At 38.7% G+C, this 24,727-nt stretch overlaps 2 protein-coding genes across 5 annotated transcripts in view; both read right to left on the bottom strand.

The window, feature by feature from the left end:
- Positions 1 to 1,396: 1,396 nt before the first annotated feature.
- LOC114475705 (protein BTG3-like) lies at positions 1,397 to 7,094 on the bottom strand. Of its 2 annotated transcripts, none has more exons than XM_028466757.1 (5): positions 6,984 to 7,094; positions 4,168 to 4,370; positions 3,160 to 3,297; positions 1,999 to 2,197; positions 1,397 to 1,914 (listed from the first exon to the last, which is right to left on the bottom strand). In XM_028466757.1, exons 2-5 carry the CDS (start codon positions 4,350 to 4,352, stop codon positions 1,729 to 1,731), a joined length of 708 nt encoding a protein of 235 aa, XP_028322558.1. In that variant the 5' UTR covers positions 4,353 to 4,370; positions 6,984 to 7,094; the 3' UTR covers positions 1,397 to 1,728. The 2 variants fall into 2 exon arrangements, with proteins under 2 accessions (XP_028322558.1, XP_028322559.1); XM_028466758.1 differs by having other exon boundaries at positions 2,008 to 2,197.
- Positions 7,095 to 17,158: 10,064 nt separating this feature from the next.
- The window catches only part of c14h21orf91 (chromosome 14 C21orf91 homolog), a 32,126-nt gene continuing 24,557 nt past the window's right edge, over positions 17,159 to 24,727 (bottom strand). For 2 of the 3 annotated variants that reach the window (XM_028467635.1, XM_028467636.1), the window contains exons 3-5: positions 24,033 to 24,515; positions 21,347 to 21,409; positions 17,159 to 17,923 (exon numbers count right to left, since the gene is read on the bottom strand). In XM_028467635.1, the coding sequence (XP_028323436.1) occupies positions 17,742 to 17,923; positions 21,347 to 21,409; positions 24,033 to 24,515 (728 nt within the window). In that variant the 3' untranslated portion in view covers positions 17,159 to 17,741. The remainder of the gene's footprint in view (positions 17,924 to 21,346; positions 21,410 to 24,032; positions 24,516 to 24,727) is intronic. The other variant, XM_028467637.1, reaches the window with a different exon arrangement.

Genomic DNA, 24,727 nt, shown 5'->3' with positions numbered 1-24,727 from the left:
AGTTACATTTATTATTATTATTAAAAGGTTGAGAACCACTGGTCTAAATATACTTAAACAATTTGTATGTATTATACAGTATCTGTGTAATACATACACTGAGCACCTGTGTGTGTATCAATAAAGAATATATATCAAGTTCTAAAGAAAGGACATCAAAAATATGCACGTAATTTGGCTTGCAACGTCAAAATCCCTCCCCTGGAATGTTTTTGCTCTTCTTGGGAAAAGTGTCATAAAGGTCAAAAGCAGAGGATGACACCTAAGCACTAAAACGTTGGATTAAAAACCAATTTCTTCATACTTTTTATGGTTATGGATTACAAAGACTTGTCCTGACTTGACAATTGACCTTTTTCACAACAACCGGAAGTAACGCCTCCTGGTGCCGAGTAACTTCCTGTTTTTGTGGGTCTAAGGGAAAATGGCTCGTTTTTTCAACAGCGTTGCTCAACTTGCCAGCTTTTTCGTTATCCGCTGCTGCGATTGCCTCCGCATCAGCAAATACCCGAACAAATAAACTTGATAAGGGGTATTAGTTCTTCCATAAAGAATATATTCACAGCTATCAAGACAAGAAAAGAAGTAGCTTTGTGAACCAACTATCTACAACATATGAAGTATAAACATTGTAATAAAAAAACCTAATTTAGTTCGCTAAAATATTTGGAATGTTTCAAGAGAGGCATGTTATAGACCTTTAAATTATATTTTAACATTCTTATATGTGTTTGTCTTATTTACCTGTGGGTGGATGTGCCGTAGCAGCTTCAGCATAGCTAGCTTGCTGTGAGAGGACACGCTGCCGTTTCTGAGCCCTCTCAAAGGCAGAATCCCTCTTCGGTGGTTCGATAAAATTATTAAGAGATGGAACGGTTAGGCAGCTGATAGTGATTAGATTCACTGACAAAATTCTCCTGAGTGAAGTGCTGAAGTGCCTCCTTTGGTCTGGGTCCATCAGAAAAGTGTGGTTAGACAGGTATGGCTGTTTTCTTGCCCCACAAGAGCAACCAGGAATATAACAAGAACAACCACGCTGAGACTGAGCATTTTTGTCACTAATGCTAAAGCTATAGCCACAGGAAGTTGTTGAACACCACTTCTGGTTTAAAATACGGAAGTGTGAAAAAGGTCAATTATGTAAATGCTAATTGGAAGAAACGTCCAAAATTGCACTGCCAAATTTAAAGGATTATTACACCTGTTTGAAACTAAACTAAACTTTAATAACTCCAAAGACATTTCTTAAACAAATGAGTAACTTAGTTGCTTACGTTTCATCATAATTGATACCATTTTATTGTTCCGCCTCAAGTTCAATGTCCAACAAGTTAAAAGACTGAAAACCACACAAAAAACAAAGACGTAGTAGTAAAAAAAAAACACTACAACAAAATGATAGGATGCTTGGACTTTTTAATAGTGTATGCCATTAGGGTCTAAACATCTGACACATTCTTTACTAGAAATAAATAGGACAGTTTATCACAAAGGACAGCAGGTGACATAAGAACATCTCCCATAGTAAAAATACACTACTTCTGACCATGTGTAGTATTCTTATTTAAATAGTAAATACACAATGTAATAAAGGTGATACAAACTATAACAGTCTAAAGTGCAAAAGACTTTGTCAAAGACGACCAGTATCCAAGCTATAAAAACTTGTTAAAAAAGAAAACACATTGATCAGCCATTTTTAAATTGTATTTAACAACACCAATGTTCCTACTGATGGTTGGAGTCCCAGTAAGGAGGCCTTGCCTTGTGGGGAGGAGGCGCCCATGGTTTGTGTCTCCAAGGGTGTTGGGTTCTGCCACGGGGCTGGTAGCCATGCTGAGAATGTGGAATGCTGGGACCCATTCCTGATGGCTTCCTTTTGGGATGCCAAGCTGGAGCAGCTGGATTTAACATCTGGGGAAGGAAAAGGTTAAAGATGAGTTTAAACACAGAAGAACCAGTGGTTTAAAAACAGGTGAGGGGGCGGCTTTCTGCTACCTGGGTTACCTGGTCAGAGCACTTCCTGTTGGGGACGGTGAGGGGGGAGGAATGTGTGCTCTCCTCATCAGAAGAACCCGAGTGGTAGTCCGACGTCACCCTCTCCAGAGCGCTGCTCACCTTCTTTGCCGTGTCCTTGTAGTTCTCCTCATCATTGGAAAATGTGGCCACTGAGAAGGTGAGATTCTGTTCTCCGTACCTGTGCAACAATTACACACACATACACACAAAAAAAAATATCACCAACTCATAATGGCCATGGATACATCAAGTCGTTTTTCACATCTCCGATGAAGCCTGTTCCGTTTGCCGATGTCCATGTGTGTAATAAGTCAGTGTGTTCATCTCTCTTTTAATTGTAGCCATGTCTCCTAAGGCTCTTATTAAATAAATAGCCTTGGCACTAGTCTGAGTGACCATCTTGGATTATGTTGTTACAAGTGCGTCATCGCGACAGGACCAGCATGCGCAGAACGACCGGAATTAACTTAAAGTGTAACTAAACCCCTGCTTTCTGCTGACCTGACACAATATCATCCATTGTATGAACACCACCGGCAACAGAGAAGCCCCTTCAAGTCTATGTGTCGATTTCCACCGCATCCAAATCTGCTCCAGCACAGCACCGTCACAGCTACAGCAGGCTGGAGCCCTCTGCAGCAAATACGCAGCACTTCTATTTTTGCTATTTGCTATTTTAACAAAAATAAGCCTGTGCGGGACAGGAAGTAGTGCATCAACACAGAATAAAATATCCAGATTAATTTCAAAATAAAATACTCAGTGTTCAAAGCAGATCATAATTCCATCCATTGATAGAGGTTACTCATTGTAGAGGAAAACAAAGACCTTCAGCGGGCCCATTTCTGACTATGCGAAAACCAAGCACATACTTGGACTCGGGGGAACCAGACCATTCCGTTGATACTATGGTTGGCGCAATCCGATTACTTACAAAATTGTCCAAAATCAAGCATGTGAGGCATTTCCATGTTATATTGGGACCAGATTTTAAATAAAGAAGAAAAAAAACAAAAAAGGTTTAGATTGCATTTTCTGATTCAGAACATGAATTCCACGATCACAGATAATCAGAGGCCCGAGCAGTAGAAAGTCTAAAAAACGGAGTGAAGAATAATTGCCTGTGTTTTTGTTCCTTACCTGCCACAAACCTCTCCTGGATCCACCCACAGAGTGAGTTCCCAGGGCAGCCCCAGGTCGCTGTACTGAACCCCACTTTCCCTGCAGGCACGCAGCAGCTCCGGGTCGTGTCTGTGGAACTCGTTCACTCTGATGCATCTGAAAAACACACAGAAAAACAAGGATCAGCGCTTTTAGCTGCTGAGGCTGATCCGAGGACAGCTACAAGGGTCAAACCATGTTATTTCAACACAGTTTCAGGACATCTCACACACTTCGGTCACAAAAAATTCTGAAATGTTTACCAATTGTTCCCTTATTATTCAATAGTCACACTTTGAATGTTTAGTTGAATACGGGGCGCGCAGTGGCTTAGTGGTTAGCACGTCCACTTCACAGCAAGAAGGTCCTGGGTTCAAGCCCTGAGGTGGACACTTGGGTCCTCTCTGTGTGTAGTTTGCATGTTCTCCCCATGCGTGGTTAATTTAAATTAAGTTGATCAAAACCTAATCATTAAACTTGATCAGATTCAGTAAACCATTGATCCCTGAGAGGAAATTGGGTGACATTAATGCAGTTCTCATACATCTTTATATGACATAAATAATTAAAAAGGAGTAGTCAGAATAATCAATGTCACTACAACTTATATCTACCTTTTAATTGTATCTTACTTTATCTTTGACATACATTTTTGTTTATTTACGAGTTTTTTATTTATTAGTATTTATTTTGTTTCCTCACAGAAGCTAAAAACTAATATTTTCTTTAAAAAATTATAAATATGTCTAAAAAGAAACAGAATTAAAAAAAATTAAAGGGAAAATTTGGGAAAAAATAAAACAGATTTTATATAACCCTATAAATTCAACACGTATACCCCCCTCAATAAATTGGCCATATCTCAAAAAGTCTTCATCCGATAAAAACTAAAAATATACAGTGTGACTACTGAATAATCGCGGAACAATTGGTAAAATTGGTAAAAGACCGAAGTGCGTGAAACATGGGTGTCCCACTGAGCAGTACCTGTATGCCTGGCCTTTGCTGGGGTTTTCAGGGTACCAGTGTCCTTTGAACTTCTCCTGCAGCGCTACTGCCAGCCTCTCCGCAAACAAATCGATTTTCTCCGCCTCCACCTTATTCATCATTTTCACAAGCCTTTTCAGGAAGAACATCACCGCTGCAATCTCTGTCCTCATCATTCGTTTCATTTCATGAAGACGCTCTCTCTAAGTACAATAATAAAAACATATATTACAATATACATAAAACACATCACAGATACACCTACTATCCAAAAGTATTGCTAAAAAAAAAGAAGAAATGCTCACATGTTCTCACCTTTGTTTGAACGATGGTGTCATTAGTTACACTTGTAACATTTAATTTGACCTTTAAATCACACGTTTTAGTAAATTAACAGGTGTAGAGGGCGTTAGAATGAGCCGGTGTACATGTCACAATGGAAAGAATTATAAGAAGGGAATAAAATAAAAAGTATTTTAACTGGATGAAAATGAATAGACACCACATAACATTGAAAATAACACAATATTGTTTATCTATTAATTTAATATGATGTAGAAAAAAAATAAATATTTTTTTCTCTTTTTAATCCCTTTTATATTCCACTACCAAGTATTACAAGGATTAGACATGATCTTTAGGAACAGTAAACATAATTTAAAATGATGTTCAAAAATTTAGTAATTTGCTGTTTTCTTGATGTGTGTTATAGAATAGTAATTCATGCATATTATAAAAATAATTTTGCATGGATCTAGAAAACAGGAATGTACAGGTTCCCACACTTTTTTCATAATAATCTTTGAAAACTTTTCCAAATTTCCATGACTTAGTTCTTGAAGTGCTGAGATCTTTTTGAGTTTGCATCGCCATGTTTTTAGCGTTTAACGCCAGCTGAAGTGATTTTACCTACGCAGTTTTACAAATGAGGCAGAGAGTGAATTTGTGACATCTTGTGATTAACGCTCAAATATGCTGCTGGTATGCAGCACTTACACTTTGAAATAACGCTTAACATCTTTTAAACAATAAAATAAAACAGGCTATATTTCCAAAACAGTTAAAATATTCCATGATTTTTCAAGACTGGAAAATCCATCCATCTTCTCCCGCTTAGCCGTTTCCAGGTCGCGGGGGCAGCATCCTCAGTAGGGAGGCCCAGACTTCCCTCTCCCCAGCCACTTCCTCCAGCTCTTCCGGGGGGACCCCGAGACGTTCCCAGGCCAGCCGAGAGACAGTCTCTCCAGCGTGTCCTGGGTCTTCCCCGGGGCCTCCTTCCGGAGGGACGTGCCCTGAACGCCTCACTAGGGAGGCGTTCAGGGGGCATCCTAATTAGGTGCCCGAGCCACCTCATCTGGCTCTTCTCGATGCGGAGGAGCAGCGACTCTACTTTGAGCACCTCCCGAATGACTGAGCTTCTCACCCTATCTCTACCCTACATTGAGTCCGAGTGGGCCATGTTCCGTGCCTCTGTTGCTGAGGCGGCTGATCGGTGCTGTGGCCGCAAGGTAGACGGTGCCTGTCGTGGCGGCAATACCCGAGCCCGTTGGTGGACACCGGGGGTGAGGGATGCCGTCAAGCTGAAGAAGGAGTCCTACCGGGCCTTTTTGGCCTGTGGGACACCGGAGGCAGCAGACAGGTACCGACGGGCCAAGCGGAGTGCAGGCACGGCGGTCGCCGAGGCAAAAGCCCGGACATGGGAGGAGTTTGGTGAGGCCATGGAGAACGACTTCCGGACGGCTTCGAAGAGATTCTGGACCACTATCCGGCGTCTCAGGAGGGGGAAGCAGTGCACCGTCAACACTATGTATGGTGCGGATGGTGCGCTGCTGACCTCGACTCGAGACGTTGTGGATCGGTGGGGGGAAGACTTCGAAGACCTCCTCAATCCCACCGACACGCCTTACAATCAGGAAGCAGGGCCCAGGGACCCGAGAGTGGGCTCTCCTATCTCTGGACTGGAAAATCAGTTTTTCAAATTCCATAACTTTTTCAGCAATTTCATGAGTGTAGGGACCCTGAAAGTAAAAGATTTGGAGGAAGAAAACTACAAAAAAAATACCAGTTTCGTGAGTTATTCAAAAGCTATGAGTTTGATCAGGGCTGATTAAAATGATGACAGTTATTATTACAAAATGATAAATAGTAAAATACTATTCTTCTAAAATTCTAGCTAACTAAAAATGACTCGACTCCATTTATCAGTAAGAGGATTGTTGACACGATTAATACTCATCAAAACATTACAACAGCATCTTTCAAAAGTCTTTTCATTCATACCCAACAATAACATCTAAACCCTGTTATTATGACAACAGCAGCGATTACAGCTCCTATGTACGCAGCACAAATATTGATTCAAGTATTCACAGGTAAATGAGTAAAATTAATTATTTTAAAAGCTCTTTTATAATGTTCAATCAACAAGTGCTGGACACTGCAATAATAGCTGTCCCAGAAAGGCGGGCTTGTGACACAACTTCCGCTAATCCACGCACAGCCATTTCAGAGGAAAGCGCCTCCAGCTGAGCTACACTCACAAGTTTTACAACACAGAGCAACACCGCGTAGTTACAACATCAAATATACTAGGATTTAATTAGAAAATGTGTTTATAGCATTTCTAGTGCTTTTTGCATTGTCCTGTTAGCAGCTAACAGGCTAAACCCACGCTAACAGCCTCATGTTTTCAAATAACACGACAGCGAACCGAGGCAACCCTGGTATTCAGTAACAAATGATTGTAAAAGTAGCCCCATTATGATGTATATAAGTCAATAATGTGAGATAGAAGAAGGTATTTAGGCTGTACTTACAGTGTTTGTTTACTGCTCGGAGCATTGAAAATGAATGGCTGACAGACGAGGAGCAAAACAAAAACGTAGCGCGGCCGCTTCTGACTCCGCCCCTTACGTCACAATCTCCGCCCATACACCGTTTTAATTGGTTGAATTCATTCATGCGCATTCATTGGTCGATCCAAGTCCCAATCAGAGCCGTATAGAGTTGCGACAACGGAAGTAGAAAATGCTTGACCGTCACGTGATTTATGTAGACTCAAATAGTTCCAGAAAGTTATCACACTCTGGAACTGCGCGTGCGCGACCGGAAGGGGGGGAGGGGTGTGTGTGTGTGTGTCATAACAAACGTCTACAAGATCGTTCATTCTGTTGATATTTCCAACATAACAGTGTTTGTAATTTTATTCCAGAGATATTTAGTGTTTTATTGTATATTGTTGGTATTATTAATATTACACACATTCAGACTCGTGTTGGGACCTGGGTTTTCCACTGAAGCCACTTTCGGTCGATCCGAGCACTTTTAAAAACCGATGGAGCTGGGTGTCCAGCGGGCGGAATTCGGACTCTACCCGGGAATGATGCTCATATACGAGCACTTTTATAAAACCAATGACAAAAACAGTATTAAAGCGACAGACCTCTGTTTCCACATTCCTTTTCCCAAGCTTTTAACTTGTGATTTTTTTTTTTTCTTTCTGTGTTTACCTTTATTATTGTTAGTTTCATTTTGTGTGTAATTGTTTTAACAACTATAAAGTGTCTTTAAAATCTTGATTTAAAAAAAAAAAAATCATACTAGTTTATTTTCTTCAATTGCAGTAAACTCATGGTAATTAAGGGCCAATGCAATCTTAATGATTTAATGTAATCTTTGACTATAGCACAAATCAGAGCCCTTAAAAATGCTGCAGCACGTGTACTGACTAAAACTAGGAGAAGAGATCACATTACTCCTGTATTAGCCTCTCTGCATTGGCTTCACATAAAATATAGAATAGAATTGAAGATTCTTCTTCTCACTTATAAAGCCCTAAATGGACAGGCACCAGTCTATCTCAAGGAGCTTGTAGTGCCATACAATCCCCCCAGAACACTACGCTCTCAAAATGCTGGACTACTCGTTGTTCCATTCATCTCTAAAAGTAGTATAGGAGGAAGAGCTTTCAGTTATCAGGCCCCACTTCTCTGGAACCATCTACCAACCACGGTTCGGGAGGCAGACACCCTCTCTACCTTTAAGGTTAGGCTCAAAACATTCCTCTTTGGTAAAGCTTTTAGTTAGGAACCAGCTCATAGCTCATAATTAAGATGCAATAGGCATAGACTGCCGGGGGGGGGGTCTGGCATGCTCGGTTGGAGAGAGGTTGGAGAGGGCGTTAAGAGAGAGGTCATTTAGGCTAGAGAGGGACCGGAGAGGGTCCCATTCCTCTCTCAAACACTCCCTCTATGTCTGATTCTTCCCTTGTGTGTTTGCTCCTGTACTCCTTCTGGCTTTTGTCTTGCAGGTCCGTGGGATCCTCAGTGTGGAGTTACAGAGACTCAGCGGCTCTGTCTCCACCCTTTCCTCTGCACACACCCAACACAGCATAACGTGGATGGCTGTTCATCATAGGAATGGGATCCACACAAGGTTCCTGCTGCTTAACAGAAGGTTTTCCTTGCCGCCATGATGAATTCATGTTGGGTGTGGGATACATATGTATGTGTATATACGTAAATATGCATATGTGTGTATCCATAAAATGAAGAGTCCGTCCTTAAGACTGCTCTACTGTAAAGTGTCTTGAGATACCATTGGTTATGATTTGGCGCTATACAAATAAAGATTGATTGATTGATTGATTGATTGATTGATAAAAGGTCTCTGTGTCAGACTAGGACAAAAGGAGTCTGACTGGTGACTATCAATGATCATCAACAGGTCAGAGGAGATTAGCATCAACAGCATGATGCTGTTTCTTTGTCTAAGAAATCCATTTCAAATACATTGAATTCAATCTTTGTGTTTACAATTTTTATGCAACCCTTCACTTCATAACACTATATACACATGAATACATAGTATTTACAAATTCAGAATAATTTCACTGTCTACTTTTTGTTTTGTAAAAGGCAGAAATATATCTTTGGCTTGCATGTGCAGAAATCTGAAAAAAGGGTCATTAAATAACACACCAAATCCAGACAGGACACATTGAAAACAAATGTATTATGCTTATACATATATAAAAATAGACATAAAATTTTTACTATGCACTTATGCCGCGAGATGAATTAATTAAATAAATGTCTATTAAAGTCAGAAACATGAATAACTTGTCATGCAGTTTGTCTGTGCCTTTCATACGCGGTGTCGTCGTGGTAGTCATGGTTTGCTGTGCTTTATGGGGATGCTCCAATCGCTCTGAAAAAAGAGTGAAAATGTATGGCTTCCCAACCGAACCAGAGAGGAGAACGAAATGGTTCGCCAAAGTCAGCAGGAGCAATCTCAAAATAAATCAGGATTTCATTATAACTATAAAATGATTTGTGAGGTAATCATATTCAAACACTTCATTTGCACTTTTTCACAAATAACACAATTGAAAAGCTTTCTGTTGATTAAAAAAAATGAAGATATGTGGCCTATGTGGGTAGATAAAACTGAGCTTGTGCCTGCGGTGCCAGTGTGAGGGGTGGGAGCGCTTGGGGGGGTGCTGGTGTCTGTGCCGAGGTTGGGGTGGGGTTGCGTGGCTCTTCGGGATGATGCTGTATGCTTGGGGGCGGTGCTCGCTGTTCCGGTGGTTGACTTTGCTGTCGGCCACCTGGTGGGTCTGTCCTGCTATCTGCGGGCCGGGGGTTAGGGGCTGCTGTACCGCACCGGATGTGTGCCGTTGGTGTGCCTCCGACCTGTGGTGGTGGCTGTTGGTTGCTTGCGCACCAGTGGGGGCGCTGTCCGGTGGGCGGTGGGCCCTGGGCTGCTGTCCTTGTACCGTCTGGGGCTGTGCGGACCTGCTGGATTGTGGCCGGTTCGTGGGCTGGGGTGGGGGGCTTCTCCCGGGGGCACGACCTTGGGGTTCCCAGTCCCGGGGGTGCTCTTGGGGTCCGGCGGGCTTGGCTGGCTCGCTGAGCTGGTCCTTGCTGGGGTCTTCCTGGGCAGGCGGTGCAGGCCGCACCCTTGCATGCTTGCAGGGTCTTCCGCTTCTTGGAGCTTTCTCAGGTGTGTATGTGGGGGGCTGTGGCTACCTCTCAGCTTGGGATCTTGGGGGTGTGTGGGGGGCTGCTCGGCCTTGGGGGGGTGGCCTGGGGCTCTTTTTGCTGGCCTGGCTGCATCTCGGGCCTGGGGCAGTGCTTGGGTTTGCAGTAACAGTTCTTGCACATACATTGGTCTACGATGCACTGGCATGCCTTGGGCTGTGGGATAAAACTCGTACTGGTCTTAACCTTAGACACGTTGATCCCAAACACCTGTTTTAGGTATTACCACTCACTCCTTCCCTCTGTTCACAGCCACCACCATTGTATCTAAACTTCACACTTGTCACCAGACTGGCTTGATTACACAACACAATAAGCACAATATACTCAACTACATCACATCTCACTCTCACTTTAAAATAATCAACTCTTCCCCACCCTTTCCTTTTCCTACCTTGAATCTCTCCTCCCTGTTCCCTTCCCCCTCACATAGGTGTAACACTGCCCTCTCTTTTTATATCCTCCCTAAAATAAAGTGTTTATTTCCCTTCCTTAGAGAGGGCTTAAAAAGATTACACTTCTTGCATTTCACAGACAAGGCAACTCAATGTGCTTTACATGATCAGAAAGCGCAACAGAAAACATTCAACAGCTTAAAATCTATAAGAACATAATTTAAAATCATCAGTAAAATGATTTAAAATCATCAACAAACACATCACAACAACAACAACATTACCAAAAATCTCCCTCTCAATCATACGCAGTAGAGACTTTGACAGCATGTGCAGACAAAGTGGAAAAAAAAAAAAAGAAAAGAAAACTACAATGATAAAATAAATGACTGGACCAACAGACTTTTGTTTAACCCAGTTGCACATGCATTTTGAAATGTTTTATGATAACTCTTTACATGCATGATGTAAGCATGAGCTTTTAATAAACTTCTTCTTCCACAAATTGAAACTAAAATTTATAAAAGTTCAAATAAATAAAAATTTATATTTCTTTATTTTTTCAAGCGCAAACAATATTATGGGCAAAACCAAATCAAAGTTCTTCTCTGTCAATACAGAGTGCAAATAGTGCAAACAGAGCCTGACCAAGTATGTCATTAACAACACGCTGCAACTTCACAGTCGTGTTCTTTTAACTCTTCATAAACTTCTTCTTCCACAATTTAAAACTAAAACTAAAATTTACTCCTGCTCCTCTTCAGGTCACAAATAGAAGTTTGGATAGCTCACAAAAAAGAATAAAAATAAATAATCTTGTGAGATCTCACCACACCCCTAGTTTTTATTAAATTTTATTTTAGTATGTCATGTTATTTTTGACTGTCTGCACTTTTGAAATTTCCCATTTGCAAACCAAGAGCAAATAAAAGATACTTGATAGTAAACTGCATTGACTACCACTTTTAATCTGAAGTGCATACTAATACATGACCAGATCTAAAAAAATATCTATATATATATATATATATAATGTAGTTGATAATGGATGTGAGAGATTTAGTGTACTGTAGGTGAATGATAATCATGTGTGAATGATAACGTATCCATTAACAGTAGTTCATGCTTCAGTGTAAGGGCGGGGCCCCAAAATGAAAGTTGCTTAGGGCCCCTTAAACGCTTGGGCCGGTCCTGCAGGTTTGAGTTACATGTATCATATGCAATGATGTAAATTCATACTGAAAAAACCAAAAACAAAAATAGAATAATTGCAATTTAAGTAAAATAAAAATCACAACAACGTGACTTGTTTCCATTGTTCTAATTTGAAAATTCAGTCGACTAATATACATGATCAGCCTTTTTCTAAAGTTTAATACCTAATACACTAAATCTAATATAATACAGAATGTAAATATATATATATATATATATATATATATATATATATTTAAAAAAAAAAGAAATTCACTGAGAATAGTAAAGATCTGATACTGTACATCAAGTAAAAACTAGTAATTACACTTTTAAACATAAACAATAATACAATCTACAACACAAACATGAGCACCTTTCATATGACTATTTCCCTTAATTATTTTGTCTTATGTTCAATAATACACTAATGTAATGTGTTTGTATTTTATCACTCTGACTTTGTGTGTGGGAGTTTATCATATTGCCACAAAACAAAGTAAACCATCAATAATTTAAAAGAAAGTTATGTTATGTTATGTTATGTTATGTTATGTTATGTTATGTTATGTTATGTTATGCTATGCTATGTTATGTTAAAATGACCATAAAACAAAGAAGCAAACTCCTGTCACACATCAAAAGAAGTCACAACAACAACAACAACTGATACACTTTTCCACAGTAGGGAAACTCCTACTTATTACCAGAAGGTGGCAGTGTAATAACAATGGAGCAATGTTTTCTATGGGTTTACATTACATGAAAAGGAAAATATTTCATATTCATCAAAACAATTAATTTACATCATATATATATATATATATATATATATATATATATATATATATATATATATATATATATATATATATATATATATATATATATATAAACTTTTACTTTTTTATTTCATTTTTATTTTTTTAAATCACTGCATCCAATAGTAAACAAAGCCTTAAACACATGTCAAACTCCAGGGGCTCTAAAGGACCGAATCCGGATCAGTTTGATCTCAAGTGGGCCACAGATTTAATGCAGGAAAAACAAGTAATTTCTACATCATCTAGTTTCCCATTTCTATGTATACTGTACATAAAATACAAAATACGTAAGAAACCGACCATATCAAAGCAATATGTGACTAATATCAGTCACAACAGGATCTTCACTTTAAATTTCCTAGATTTTGTGACCAATTTCTATATAATTAAGGGAAATATGTCATAATTTGAGGAAAATTGAAGGATTTTGTAAGAATTGTTTTTGTGATGAATTTTTTTTATTAGGCATATTTTGTTTTATGTTATAAGGGCAGAGGAGAAAAAAAAATAAAACATCCTTGTGAAGAGCATCGAGAGATATAGCAAGTAATAAAAGAGAGAGAACGAGAGAAAATAATAATAACAATAACGATAATAATAATAAATAAATATACTGTACATATCTATGTGTTGGGTAGTAACTGAACACATGTATTCAGAATACGTATTTAGAACACTTATTGGGGGCATCTGCATTCAGTTACTGTTTCATTTGAGAGCATTCAGAATACAGTCACTTTCCCGGATTTTGTAAGAATTTTAAGTTTTTCCAACACGTTAAGAAATGACTGGAATCATGCAATATAAGCCATAGGAAAACTGTGAGCACCTGCAAATACTGTTGAGTTTCATTTACACAATGATTCACGTTTTCTCTGTCATTTTTACTTCCTTCTGCAGGCCGAATTGGATGATCAAAGGGCCGGATTTGGCCCCTGGGCCATGAGTTTGACACATGTGCTTTAGAGCGTTCAATGTCAAAGAAAGTAAACATGATTGAAAAAAACAATAATTATTGTGTAAATTACAAAATAATTCAGTTTTCTGCCAAAAATCACACATTTAATGAAACTCCACAATATTTCTAGGGCTTACAGTTTTACTAAACTTATATTACACGATGGCAGTCATTTTTAATCACAAATTGATAAAAGAACAAAAGATTTAAAAAAAAAAATGAAATGAAAAAAATAACTGCAATATCTCAAAAAAATTGCTTTAAATTACGCAATTGGTAAAAAACAAATAATTAAATTGACGTTCCTGTAGGGACTAAGAGCTGTCACTTACAGTGATTCTTGGATATCATTGTCGCTTCACATATTTTACGTATCATGAATATGTGGAAGAAGAAACTCGTGCACATAACGTTAAAATCTGTGGCCCACTTGAGATCAAACTGGTCCTTATTTGGCCCCTGAATTAAACAGCTGATTATCTAAGATCAGACGGATAAAAAGGGTTTTAAAAACAAATAACTTGGAAATCTTCACAATTTGACATTGATATTCTTTGAATAATCAGCAGGAATTTTTTGGTGCAGTTTAGTCAAACTTTCATAAATATGAGCTGCTTTGTAACATGCTGTGAGACCTCTGATTACTATGCACTGTAAAGTGACCTTGGGTGACCTGAAATGTGCTAATTTTCTAATAAAATGTATTATTACTAATATTGAATGTAAAATATAAAAGTACGGTATCTGTGCTTAATCATCACTAAGTCAAATTTGGCTAATCTTGTTTAACCACAGCAACAATAACTGACGGGCTTGAATAACTGTTAAAAAATACTTTTATTTTATAAAAGCAAATTACATACTGCCACTGAAGCACAAATCACAGTTTGTGTAAAGTAAAAAAAAACACACACACAATAAATAAAATGCATCATTTTAAACATCTTGTTTGAATCTGAAACCCAAAGTCAAGCCTGAAGCGTCGAGGTGAAGAAGAAAAACATCTCCAGAACAGACGAATGAGGCAGCCCTGCACAAGCTCAGGCATGTTTCCACACTGTACAAAACACACACTGTTCAAAAGTCACGCAAAGAAACACAATTCAAAGTAAATACCAAAGAAAATGGATTTGTGGACCAGCAATCTAAATACACTCATGCACACCAATCAAAGCAAAAGTTTAAAATCTCTCTTTAGACCCTCACAGGGGTCAAAAACATGTGATCTCTTACAAAGAGAGAAGAACATACAATGCAACGCTGAGTTTGTACACAGATCAGTGAGAAACTCAGCGACTGCACACCTTTCACCACTTTACTACCGATAAGGCTTCTGATCAGGTTTTTCTGTCTTGCATAGGTAATCAGAATAATTCACCAGCCAATGGAAATGATCGATTAGTCTTTCCCAACTTTCTTGAAACATCAGACCAAACCGACCTGTATCTATTGCTATGACAACGCTCTCGCATGCTGATACATGAGCGCGTTTAAAGCGAACACAGTAACACTCACGTTTATAAACTGTTGAGAGCAAAACCAGTTTTACACTAACACGGTATTGATCTATGATTGAATGTCATTGGTTCAGGCTCAAACACTGTATAATATACCGTACTGTACGTCTGTGTGGAATAATAAAGGAATACACTTTGGTTTGGCAGCTTGATTTCTTCTTCTTTAGTGACTCAGCGTTCCCTTCGAAGCTGTTCAGTCCACTTGTGCTCGTTAGCTCAAAGAAAAGACTCGGTGCTAATAATCAGCGCTAGCAGCTGTAGCCAGGGTTGGGTCAATTACAATTCAATTATGATTACAGTGACAAGCATTTTTTCCAATTACAATCATTTTTCATCCTCAGAAAGTCAATTACCATTACGTTCAATTACAGTTAATCACAATTACTGAGCCTGTAATAAATAACCTAATAATAGTTAACCTTCCTCTGTTAGCATCTCTTATGATAACGGTCCTAAATCAGATGTAAAATACACTAAAAACAAATATCTTTCATTTTATTTGTTTCCCATCTATTGTTTACCTTGTTTGGCTTCAGAATCAATAAAAATATAGGTGTTAATATTTTTTATGTCAGTATAGCAATCAATTTTAATTTGTTTAAATGGTAAAATGAGTGAAAGCTTAATATGAAACATATTTTAATAATTGTTAACTATACATGTGTAGAAATTGTACACAGAACTATAACGTGGCTCCACAGTTTTGCATCAAACTATAATTGACCATTTTTTTATAGAATTTTCACAGCAATTACAAATACAATTCAATTACAATTTATTTATGATTATGACAGAATCAGATTTGTTTAAATTACAATTACGCTATAATTGTGATTAATTATCAATTACAATAAATAATAATAATAATAATAATAATTGACCCAAACCCTGGCTGTAGCGACAGCTTCACAACATAAAGTTTCATAACAACACAGCCTCAACATGGTTTTCCATAACAGTAACATTATTTAGATCAGCGTTTCTCAAATGGGGGTACGTGTATCGCCTGGGGTACGTGATGGCACTACAGAGGGAGAGAGAGAGAAATAAATACACCGTTGACGTTCATTAATGATTAATTAAAAGTGTCAATAATTAATTAAATCCATTTTACATTTTATTTTCATTCTGAAAAGTATCAAGTATAAATATTTCACTATTTATTTCATGGTCTGGTGGGTGTTGCAGCACTTCATTAATTAATTTCATCTGTCAAACTCGCTCGTCAAAGTCTGTGGGTGTGGTTTCCAAACACAATCAATCCCTGACAATGGATTGAGGCAGAGCTAGTAAACATTATTCTGATCCACTGGGTGGCGCTATATAATCTGTACGTTGCTTTTATTCCTGCTTCTACATTCTCAGCGAGGTCTAAAATCTCTGTCACCAACTCCCTGAGAAGTTCATGCACATCCTCCATCGCCGTAGCCGCCATGGTTTGAACGAGGGAAGACCAAAGCAATGGAATTGGCTGGATTGATGTTAACCCCGCCCCCACAGACTTTGACGAGCGAGTTTGACAGATAAAATTAATTAATGATGTGCTGCTACACCGATCATTAAATAAATAAGTGAAATATTTATACTTTTTGGAATGAAAATGAAATGTAAAATGGATTGAATTAATCATTGACACATTAATTAATTGATTAATTAGTTAACAGTGTACTTATTTATAGTGACACTACTTGTTCTCCATACACCCCAGGCGTGAGATGAAATGAAATGATAAAAATTATAGAAATAAATGTATTCAGGAGGATCTAAATCAGTGTTTTTCAACCTTGGAATAGATTAGATTAGATGTTTTAATTAAAACACAATCTTAAACTACTATTTCTATCCTGTCACTTTGTGAAATATAACTAGTTCAACTAAATTGTAGTGTATATATATATATATATATAATATATATATATATATATATATATATATATATCTGAGCTAAAACATGATCTTTGGGTCGTCAGAAATTCTTGATATCAAAATGGGGTCATGATCCAATAAAGGTTGGGAACCACAGTTTCTTTCTACTTATTTACAAAATGAGATTCTTTAAAATGTGTCATCACTCATTTATTCCATCATTATGCTCTGTAGATATTTTTAAATAGTTTTCTAAGCAAAATGTTATAGTTGGACAAAGGGGGGACTGGGACCAAAAAAGTTTGAGAACCACTGATTTAGATCATTACTTGTACTTTCCCCAGAATGAAATGAGATAATTTAATCATATTCTCAATAACTGGCGACTAAAAAAAGGATATGTTTTTTAACTTTCCAGACGATGGAGGCCATTTGTTTAAAACGCGTTTGACTTTGATCTTCACAGATCATAACATTAGAGGAGCTGGAAGGCAAAGGGAAATCTCAAGTTGTATCACGTTTGTCGGGGCTTTCCATTCACACATTGCAGATGAAACATAAAAAAATTGATGGATTTTTAGGTCACAAATAAAAGTTGGATTAAATGTCTTGAAACTTAATGGAAGCAACCGACAGAGGAGGTTTTATAGATAATGTCTTTGTCAGATAGAAAGCTTCATGTCCAGGACCTTGGGCTCGTCCTCCTCCAGGGAACACAGGGTGGATTCTAAAGTCTAAAGACCACCTGAGAAAAGCTGTCAGACATGTTCCTCAACCCCTCACTCCGTGGGGCCGCTGCCCCCCCCGCTGTTGCTTGCCTTCACCCCTGCCCTGCTGATGAGTAGCCAGGGGAGTTTGGCACAGTTTTTGAAGAGCTGCTCGATGGCGATGTGACGCACATGCAGCTCTGACGCCAGCGAGTCTTTCTCCTGCACGGCTAAAGTCAGCTCCTCAAAAACTTCTGAGGAGAAAAAGAGAGAGAGGGCCGAGGGCAAAATACTTTCATTCACACACAAGGTCAAGCAACAGATCAAAAAATGAGATACAGCACATCCAATGGAAAGAATTGTGAAAGTAGAACGTGACCTCAGTGTGACAGTCCTTTTGTTTCAGAACCTCTGTTAGAACCACTACAAGACTTTTCTTCATTCTGCTCCTTTTCATTCAAAATGGAAGATTTTATGTTGTAAATTATACAACAGTTTAGTTTTGACCAAGCAAAGCAACAGCAGCACTGGGACTATCATATCAATCTGCTCTACAGCTGTTATAAATAGTGAGCAGCATTAGCTATAGCAACTAACTCAGCATTTCTGCCATGGAGACGAAACCACATTTCTGCAAAAAAATCTTTCAATGAATCAATGCTCTAACGGTAAAAATAATCTAAATCTCTGTCAGACTTGTTGTCAGCCATGGCGAGTTTATCCCTCTTGACCTTTGACCTCATGCGCGAGGACTGAACAAGAGTGAGATTTCTGAGAGTGTGGAAAGGCTTATTACCATAACATCTTGAGCTACACACCGCAGTACACGTTCACTACATTCACACTGCAGCTCCTAATAAAAAATGTTTTTGTGTGATAATTTATATTACATATTAAATGAATCTTCAGTCAGTTTGAAATAGGAACGGAATGTGACCCTGAAGTGACGAGCATGCGCAGAAGAAGCACGTACGGTGTTTACGGAAGTAAATATGGAGGCGTCCAATGTAGGACTGTGTGTTGTGCTGAGAAGTTTTCTTTCCAACAGAAGTCAGAACTACACAATTTTAAGAAGAGTGAAGAAGAAAAGATCCAAGTTTATCTCTCTATCCATTTGCTGTGATGCTGCTCCATCTTTACAACAAACTGTTTGGATGTGGTTACATAGGAGTCGGATAGAAAGCGCCTCGGCCGTTAGGATACGTATCGGATTTAGGACCACATATGAAAGTGACCTGGGTTGGATTTGAAACAAATCAGAATTGTGTTGTTCCGACTGTCTTTAACAGTTCGGATACAGGTCGCATATGGGCAAAAAGATCGGATTTGGTCGCATTTGCCTGCAGTGTGAACGTAGCCTGTGTGCTCTCCACTCATGTAACTATTTTTGTTGGCGGAGCTAAATTATTATATAAACAAACAAATCATATTCTCTTGTCACTTATTACAGTTAACTAATAAAAAGCGCTTGTAGAACTGTTGTATAAAAGCAATATCACACTTGAGGTCGTGCTGCTGTGTGAAATATCAGCACTGGTGTGATTATCTACAACTGAATCACACCAGTGCTGCTACTGTATCACAGCACGACCTTGAGTGTGATATTGCTTAATTATCTTGCTTTATTGAATTATATAAATAATAATAATAAAAAACAACAACACTGTTTTACCAGCATGGCACACAGCAAAACAACAACTTATTGAAACCTCAGGCACGTCATTTCATCATAGGCTTGTTCAACCAACATTTCAATTACTTCTTTATTTACAGGAGCATCGATCAAACAGGTCATTCTTCAATGGTCCAAAAAGTAAAAGAGAGCAAACAGTTATGTCAGTTATGGATCAGTGATCCTGATCATCGTACCAAGATCAATCACACTTCAAAGGTTTGGAAGAAATTCCTCACCCCATTATTAACCATACCGTGTGTACGGGAATGCCACCCCCCCCCCCCCCCCCCCTCCCTTTTTTTTTAAATTGTGATGAAATACACAATCTAGATCCATTCAGGATGAAACATCAATTTTCATAAAGATCTGTCAATTACAAATCAAGATAAGAATTTTTGAAATTTCACAAATGATGAGAGATAAAGATTTTACAATTATTCAAACTGATCCAGATCAGCATATTGATCCACTCCAAATTTTAATGGAATCTTCCATGACGTAAGCTCTATATTTTGTTAAACATATGAAGTATTTTGCGCCGTATGAGAAACTATTGTTTTCATTTAAAGTTGAGGATGTGGCGGTGCACTCTATGTGTGGATTTTTCAGTCATTCGCAAACATGTCTAGTGAAAGCTGGTGTCGGTCGGCAGAATATTACTGACAGTCACTCCTACAGCGGAATGACTGAACTGTAACAACCACTGAACATCACGGTGAACTGAACGTTCAAAAACGAGCTTCGGATAATGTGGGAGAATTGAAAACTCTGACAGCTTTAATAACAGGACGGATGAGACTTGGTCCATATGCAGGACGGCGTTCGAGTGAAGGAAAATGGCATCAGAGCGAGTGACGACATAAGTTATACATCTTTTGAATATTTGTTTTTATTTGATGATGTTTGCTTGAATAAAAAGTAAATACCGGTAATAAATTGAAGTTTGTGGACTGAAGCAGAAAGCGGTGCGCAAGTATGCATTTATGATGGGAACAGCTTATAAAAAGTACAATAAGGTATAAAATCTAAGAGATATCAGCCAGTTTTAAATATTAGGACAATAAAAGGCACAACGTTTTCAAATCACCACGTTTGGTTTGTTCAGAAGCATTCACGTCCGTATTGTGACTCAGAGTCCGGACTCGATGCGATCATTTCTTTGATAGTATAGTGCATGGTAAGACGAACAAAAAGAGTGGTAGTTTCCAGTAAAAAATTGACCATAAAAAGCTGTAAATGGACTGAGATGCAGACATTGGACAGTGATGGGGTGACTTCATGTACAGATGGAAAATCATCAGAATACGCAGAAATCCACGTTAATCTCAGTTAAACCGAACAGGAGTATGACAGCCCGCCTACCTGCCTGTTCTGATTAGCCGAGTCGTCTGAAGGGCACCCTCATCAGCCAATAGGGTGCGGCCTATGTGACGGTGTGGCCATTACGTGGATTTTTCTTGGAAAATTACTAAATTATTGGAATGCGGGCAATACAGCGGTGCGTTCAATAGCCAGGAAATAATGGTAATTACAATCTGGTAAATAATTGTGACGTTATCCTAGTAACAAACAAACAAATAAATAAAGACCGGTGAAAATATTAGGTAATATTGTTCTATTAGGATATTTTGTAAAGTATCCATAAAGGAGAATAAACCATCCTTTAATCTAATCCCGTCTCTTTCTGAGCGCTCACAGGATGTTATGTTAATGGATGACATCTGACATGAAGCCATGCTCGTCCTAACTCAATGGGCCACACTAGTGCCAACAGACCCCTCAGTATACACAGTAAACACAGCAGTCACATGGAGATGACTGCAGGCCGTGCTGTTTTAGTAAGTGCTCCACTCTGTTGGTTTAACACTCATTTTAGCAGCTTTGTACTGACAACAGACATCTGACGTGATGACCTCCAACAGCAGAGCATCAACATAAGACTAAAAGTTCAGCTCACATAGATGATGGGAAGAGTTAGCTTAGCTTCTTTTAACACACTTACTTTGAATCTGCAGCAGCAGCTTGGAATTCAGCTGATGGAGCTCACCAAGACTCATATTAGTCACTACAACAAAAGGAAAGGTTTTGGTCAGTGTGAGAGGTACAGATCTAGTGTGTTAGACAGTCACATATCAAACACTGTGAAGGACAAACTACACAAACAACTTTTATCATCAAATACAAAACTTTTTAAACAGAACTGCAAGCAGAAACAAACGCATCGAGGCCTCACAGAAAGATCATGAAAATATATACAAATGTCAAAACAGGAACAACAATCCCTCCATCACACACACCCACACGCACACACTAAATGCTAAATGATCTAAAAAGCAAGGTTTCAAGAAAGCAGAACACAGGTTTTAAAACTGGAATGTAGTCCCATCTTTAAAAGGCAATAAAATGAAAATGGTGCATAATAATGTGTTTAGTTAGGCATAGATCTTCTAATAAAGACATCTCAAAGATTGTAGGCCAAACTTGCAAAAACAGTGGAGGATCCTTTTAATGGATAACGACAATATTAGATATTTTACTTTTCACTTTGACTTGACCTATGCTCAAACGGCTTTCCATAAATACTGTGCTTGTGTTTGTATGTTTAAACTCATCTTTGATAATCAATCTTAGAAATAACTAAATTTCCAAATATTTGAAGAAAAATAAATAAATAAAAAGAAGTAGGGTCTTTTTGATATTCACCATGCAAAGATGTTCAGAACATATCCGCTCTACCTGTGAACTGTCATCATTGACTTTAAAAGGCCCTCTCCCATTGCTGCTGCATTTGAAGTCATGAGTGCTTTAGTGGAGATAATGGGAAAAAGGCAAGGACACATCACATCTATCTGGAGGTTAGCAGGAATGTGGCCTTCTCTGCTGAGATTAAGGACAGATTGTCAGATCACAGTGAGTGAAGTGAGAATGAAAGGAGGCAGCTGACAGACTGACGTCACTCGTTCTGCTTCAGAAAAAACAGCTGCAGCTCACAATAAAAGTGTTAGAGAAAATAGGTTTGGCGATATTTCCCCTATCGTTATCATATTTTCTAACAAAAACACAATTTAATTGTACTAACATATGCATAGCACGTAAACCCCCGGTTACTAGGTTGTCAGTGAACCACATCAAACGTTGTTAAACTACCTCACTTCTCAATCCATTTTAGTTTGGAAGTTGATTGCACTTTATTTTCATAAAACATACTGGGCACGTTTATAGAAGTATGTGGTTCCTTGAAAAATTTTTTTTTAAAAACTCTGTTGTAAAAGCACAAGTTTAACCTTTTAAAAAACGTATTTTGACAGTTTGATAAACATACCACTTGTTTTTGATATTGGTACTTGAATTACAGTTAGTTACCATTTACTTGGTTATTTTAAAAAAAAATTAATAAATTGCACTTCATATTATTTTGTACTGTCTTGTAAAGGTGAAATTTGTAATTATTGGTATTGCAATGTATATCGTCATGTTTAGTAATCGGGATATATTGTATCATGACATACAAATCGTGAATCGTATCATATCATCAGATTTAAGGCAATGCACAGCCCTAGCTCACACTGTGCTACATGTAAGGCCACACAATTAATCAAATTTTAATCGTGATTATGATTTTGGCCTCCACAATTAAATTAACCTGATTGTCGGCGATTTTGACATTTAAAATGCGACTCTGCCGCTTATCAAACAGGCACTTTCTCTGCCCCAGTAGTCAGCCAACCAGCAGGGGGTGAACACATGATTAACGCTTCATTAAGCTACCTTAATAGCCAGCGAACAAGACTTTAGCGCCTCTGAAGCTACGGTTCACTCGGTAAACTACACAGATGAGAGCGAGTGATGTAGAAGTGCTGCTTTTTTACTGGTTTTTATTCAGAAAAGCAACATTTTGACAAGCTCTGGTAGTCAGCCTGGTCTGTTAACCATAAGCCACGCCCCTCTGCTTCAGCTGTCGGCTGGGATGAAACCAGGTAAAAACAAAAAATTGGATCCCTCATCCAAATGTCAGTCTATACCTCTCACTCCTTGTTTTTCTTCTGATACTCTCTCACACAGGATGAACCAAGCCCAACAGAACCAAACGAGTCGGGCCGGTTTCGGACACGTACCTGTATGTAGGTCATCTTAACTGCGAGTGTGCTTGTTGAGCCGTGAGTGTTGGTGCACACAACCTGTGTGACTCTCAGCAACAAGTTGATAATACTCCAATAACGTAATTGTAAGTGCGCGGCCAGTTTTAGGGTTTTTTGAGGTGGGAGGGCTTGTGTGTTGCACGTGTCAACACGCACCCATGAGTGGATTGACAGAAGTACCTAATTAGTTAGTAATAATTAATTAATCTAGTGGACACTCAAGACATAAAATGTTGACAGGCCACTGTTTCTGGCTCAAACCCCTAATTTTCTTAACTTTTCTTAATATACAGTAATTGTTTTCAAAGAGTTGTACTCTGTAACAGTGTATTTATAATTAGCCTATAAAAATTTTACATTTTTGACAAAATGTTATAGTATTTATCATCATTCTTGTTGACGTTTTTCTTTTGCTAAACTGTTCATATATTGTTTGTTAAAAAGTAGTTAAATAAAAATATAGATGTTTTTCCTAACACGATGAATAATCGTAATTACATTTTTTTATCAAAATAATTGCCTAGCTACATGTGTGTAATAGTTGCTTACATTGGTCCCTGCTGTGTCCCTCCTGTCTGTGCCGTGTCTGTCCTCCCATTGATGTCTCCCTCTGTCTGTGCAGGCCTTTGCTGCCACCGCTGGGCCAGCCTTCAGGGTGCAGCTCCTGTAGTGGCCTCAGCTCCTCTGTGGTGTAGTCGGGCAGTCCTGGTGCTTTGCTGGTGTCCCATTGAGGTGTGTAGCGAGGCACCTGCGCGTCCGACTGTGGCAGCAGCTTGCGTTCGCTTTGCTGACTGTAACCAAGCAACTTAGCCGCTCGTCTGCTGGGGCCGTTAGAGGAGACCGAGTCCTTGTTCTGGGCGTACTGGATGATCCGGGTGAGCTTCTGGCTGAAGGCCAACTTCATGCCCTCGTATGCACTCCGAGAGACCTTGGAACATGACAGCTTCTGGTTGGCAATAAGGTGGCATTTTTCAAAGCAGTCTCTGTGTCCACGCAGGGATTTGGAATGCAACAAAGTAGTAGCCGAGACACCTGTAAACACACAATTAATACAATGAGCACTTGAACACACAGTGGTGAAACTGCAGGCAAAAAAAACACGAGGGGCCAAACTAAAATTAATTCTAGCTGTTGCAAAGCAATGGTCAGGGCTAAGCAATTTCACCTAAACAAGACATCGGCTGTTTGAAAGGCAGATTTCAGACGGCTGTTAAAAATGCAATTATTAAGAAAAAAATTTAAAA

This window comes from Gouania willdenowi, chromosome 14 (assembly GCF_900634775.1).
Source record: "Gouania willdenowi chromosome 14, fGouWil2.1, whole genome shotgun sequence".
In the NCBI taxonomy this organism is placed as follows: domain Eukaryota; kingdom Metazoa; phylum Chordata; class Actinopteri; order Blenniiformes; family Gobiesocidae; genus Gouania; species Gouania willdenowi.
Note: the sequence above shows the minus strand (reverse complement) of the source record. Positions and strands in the feature narration are given on the sequence as shown.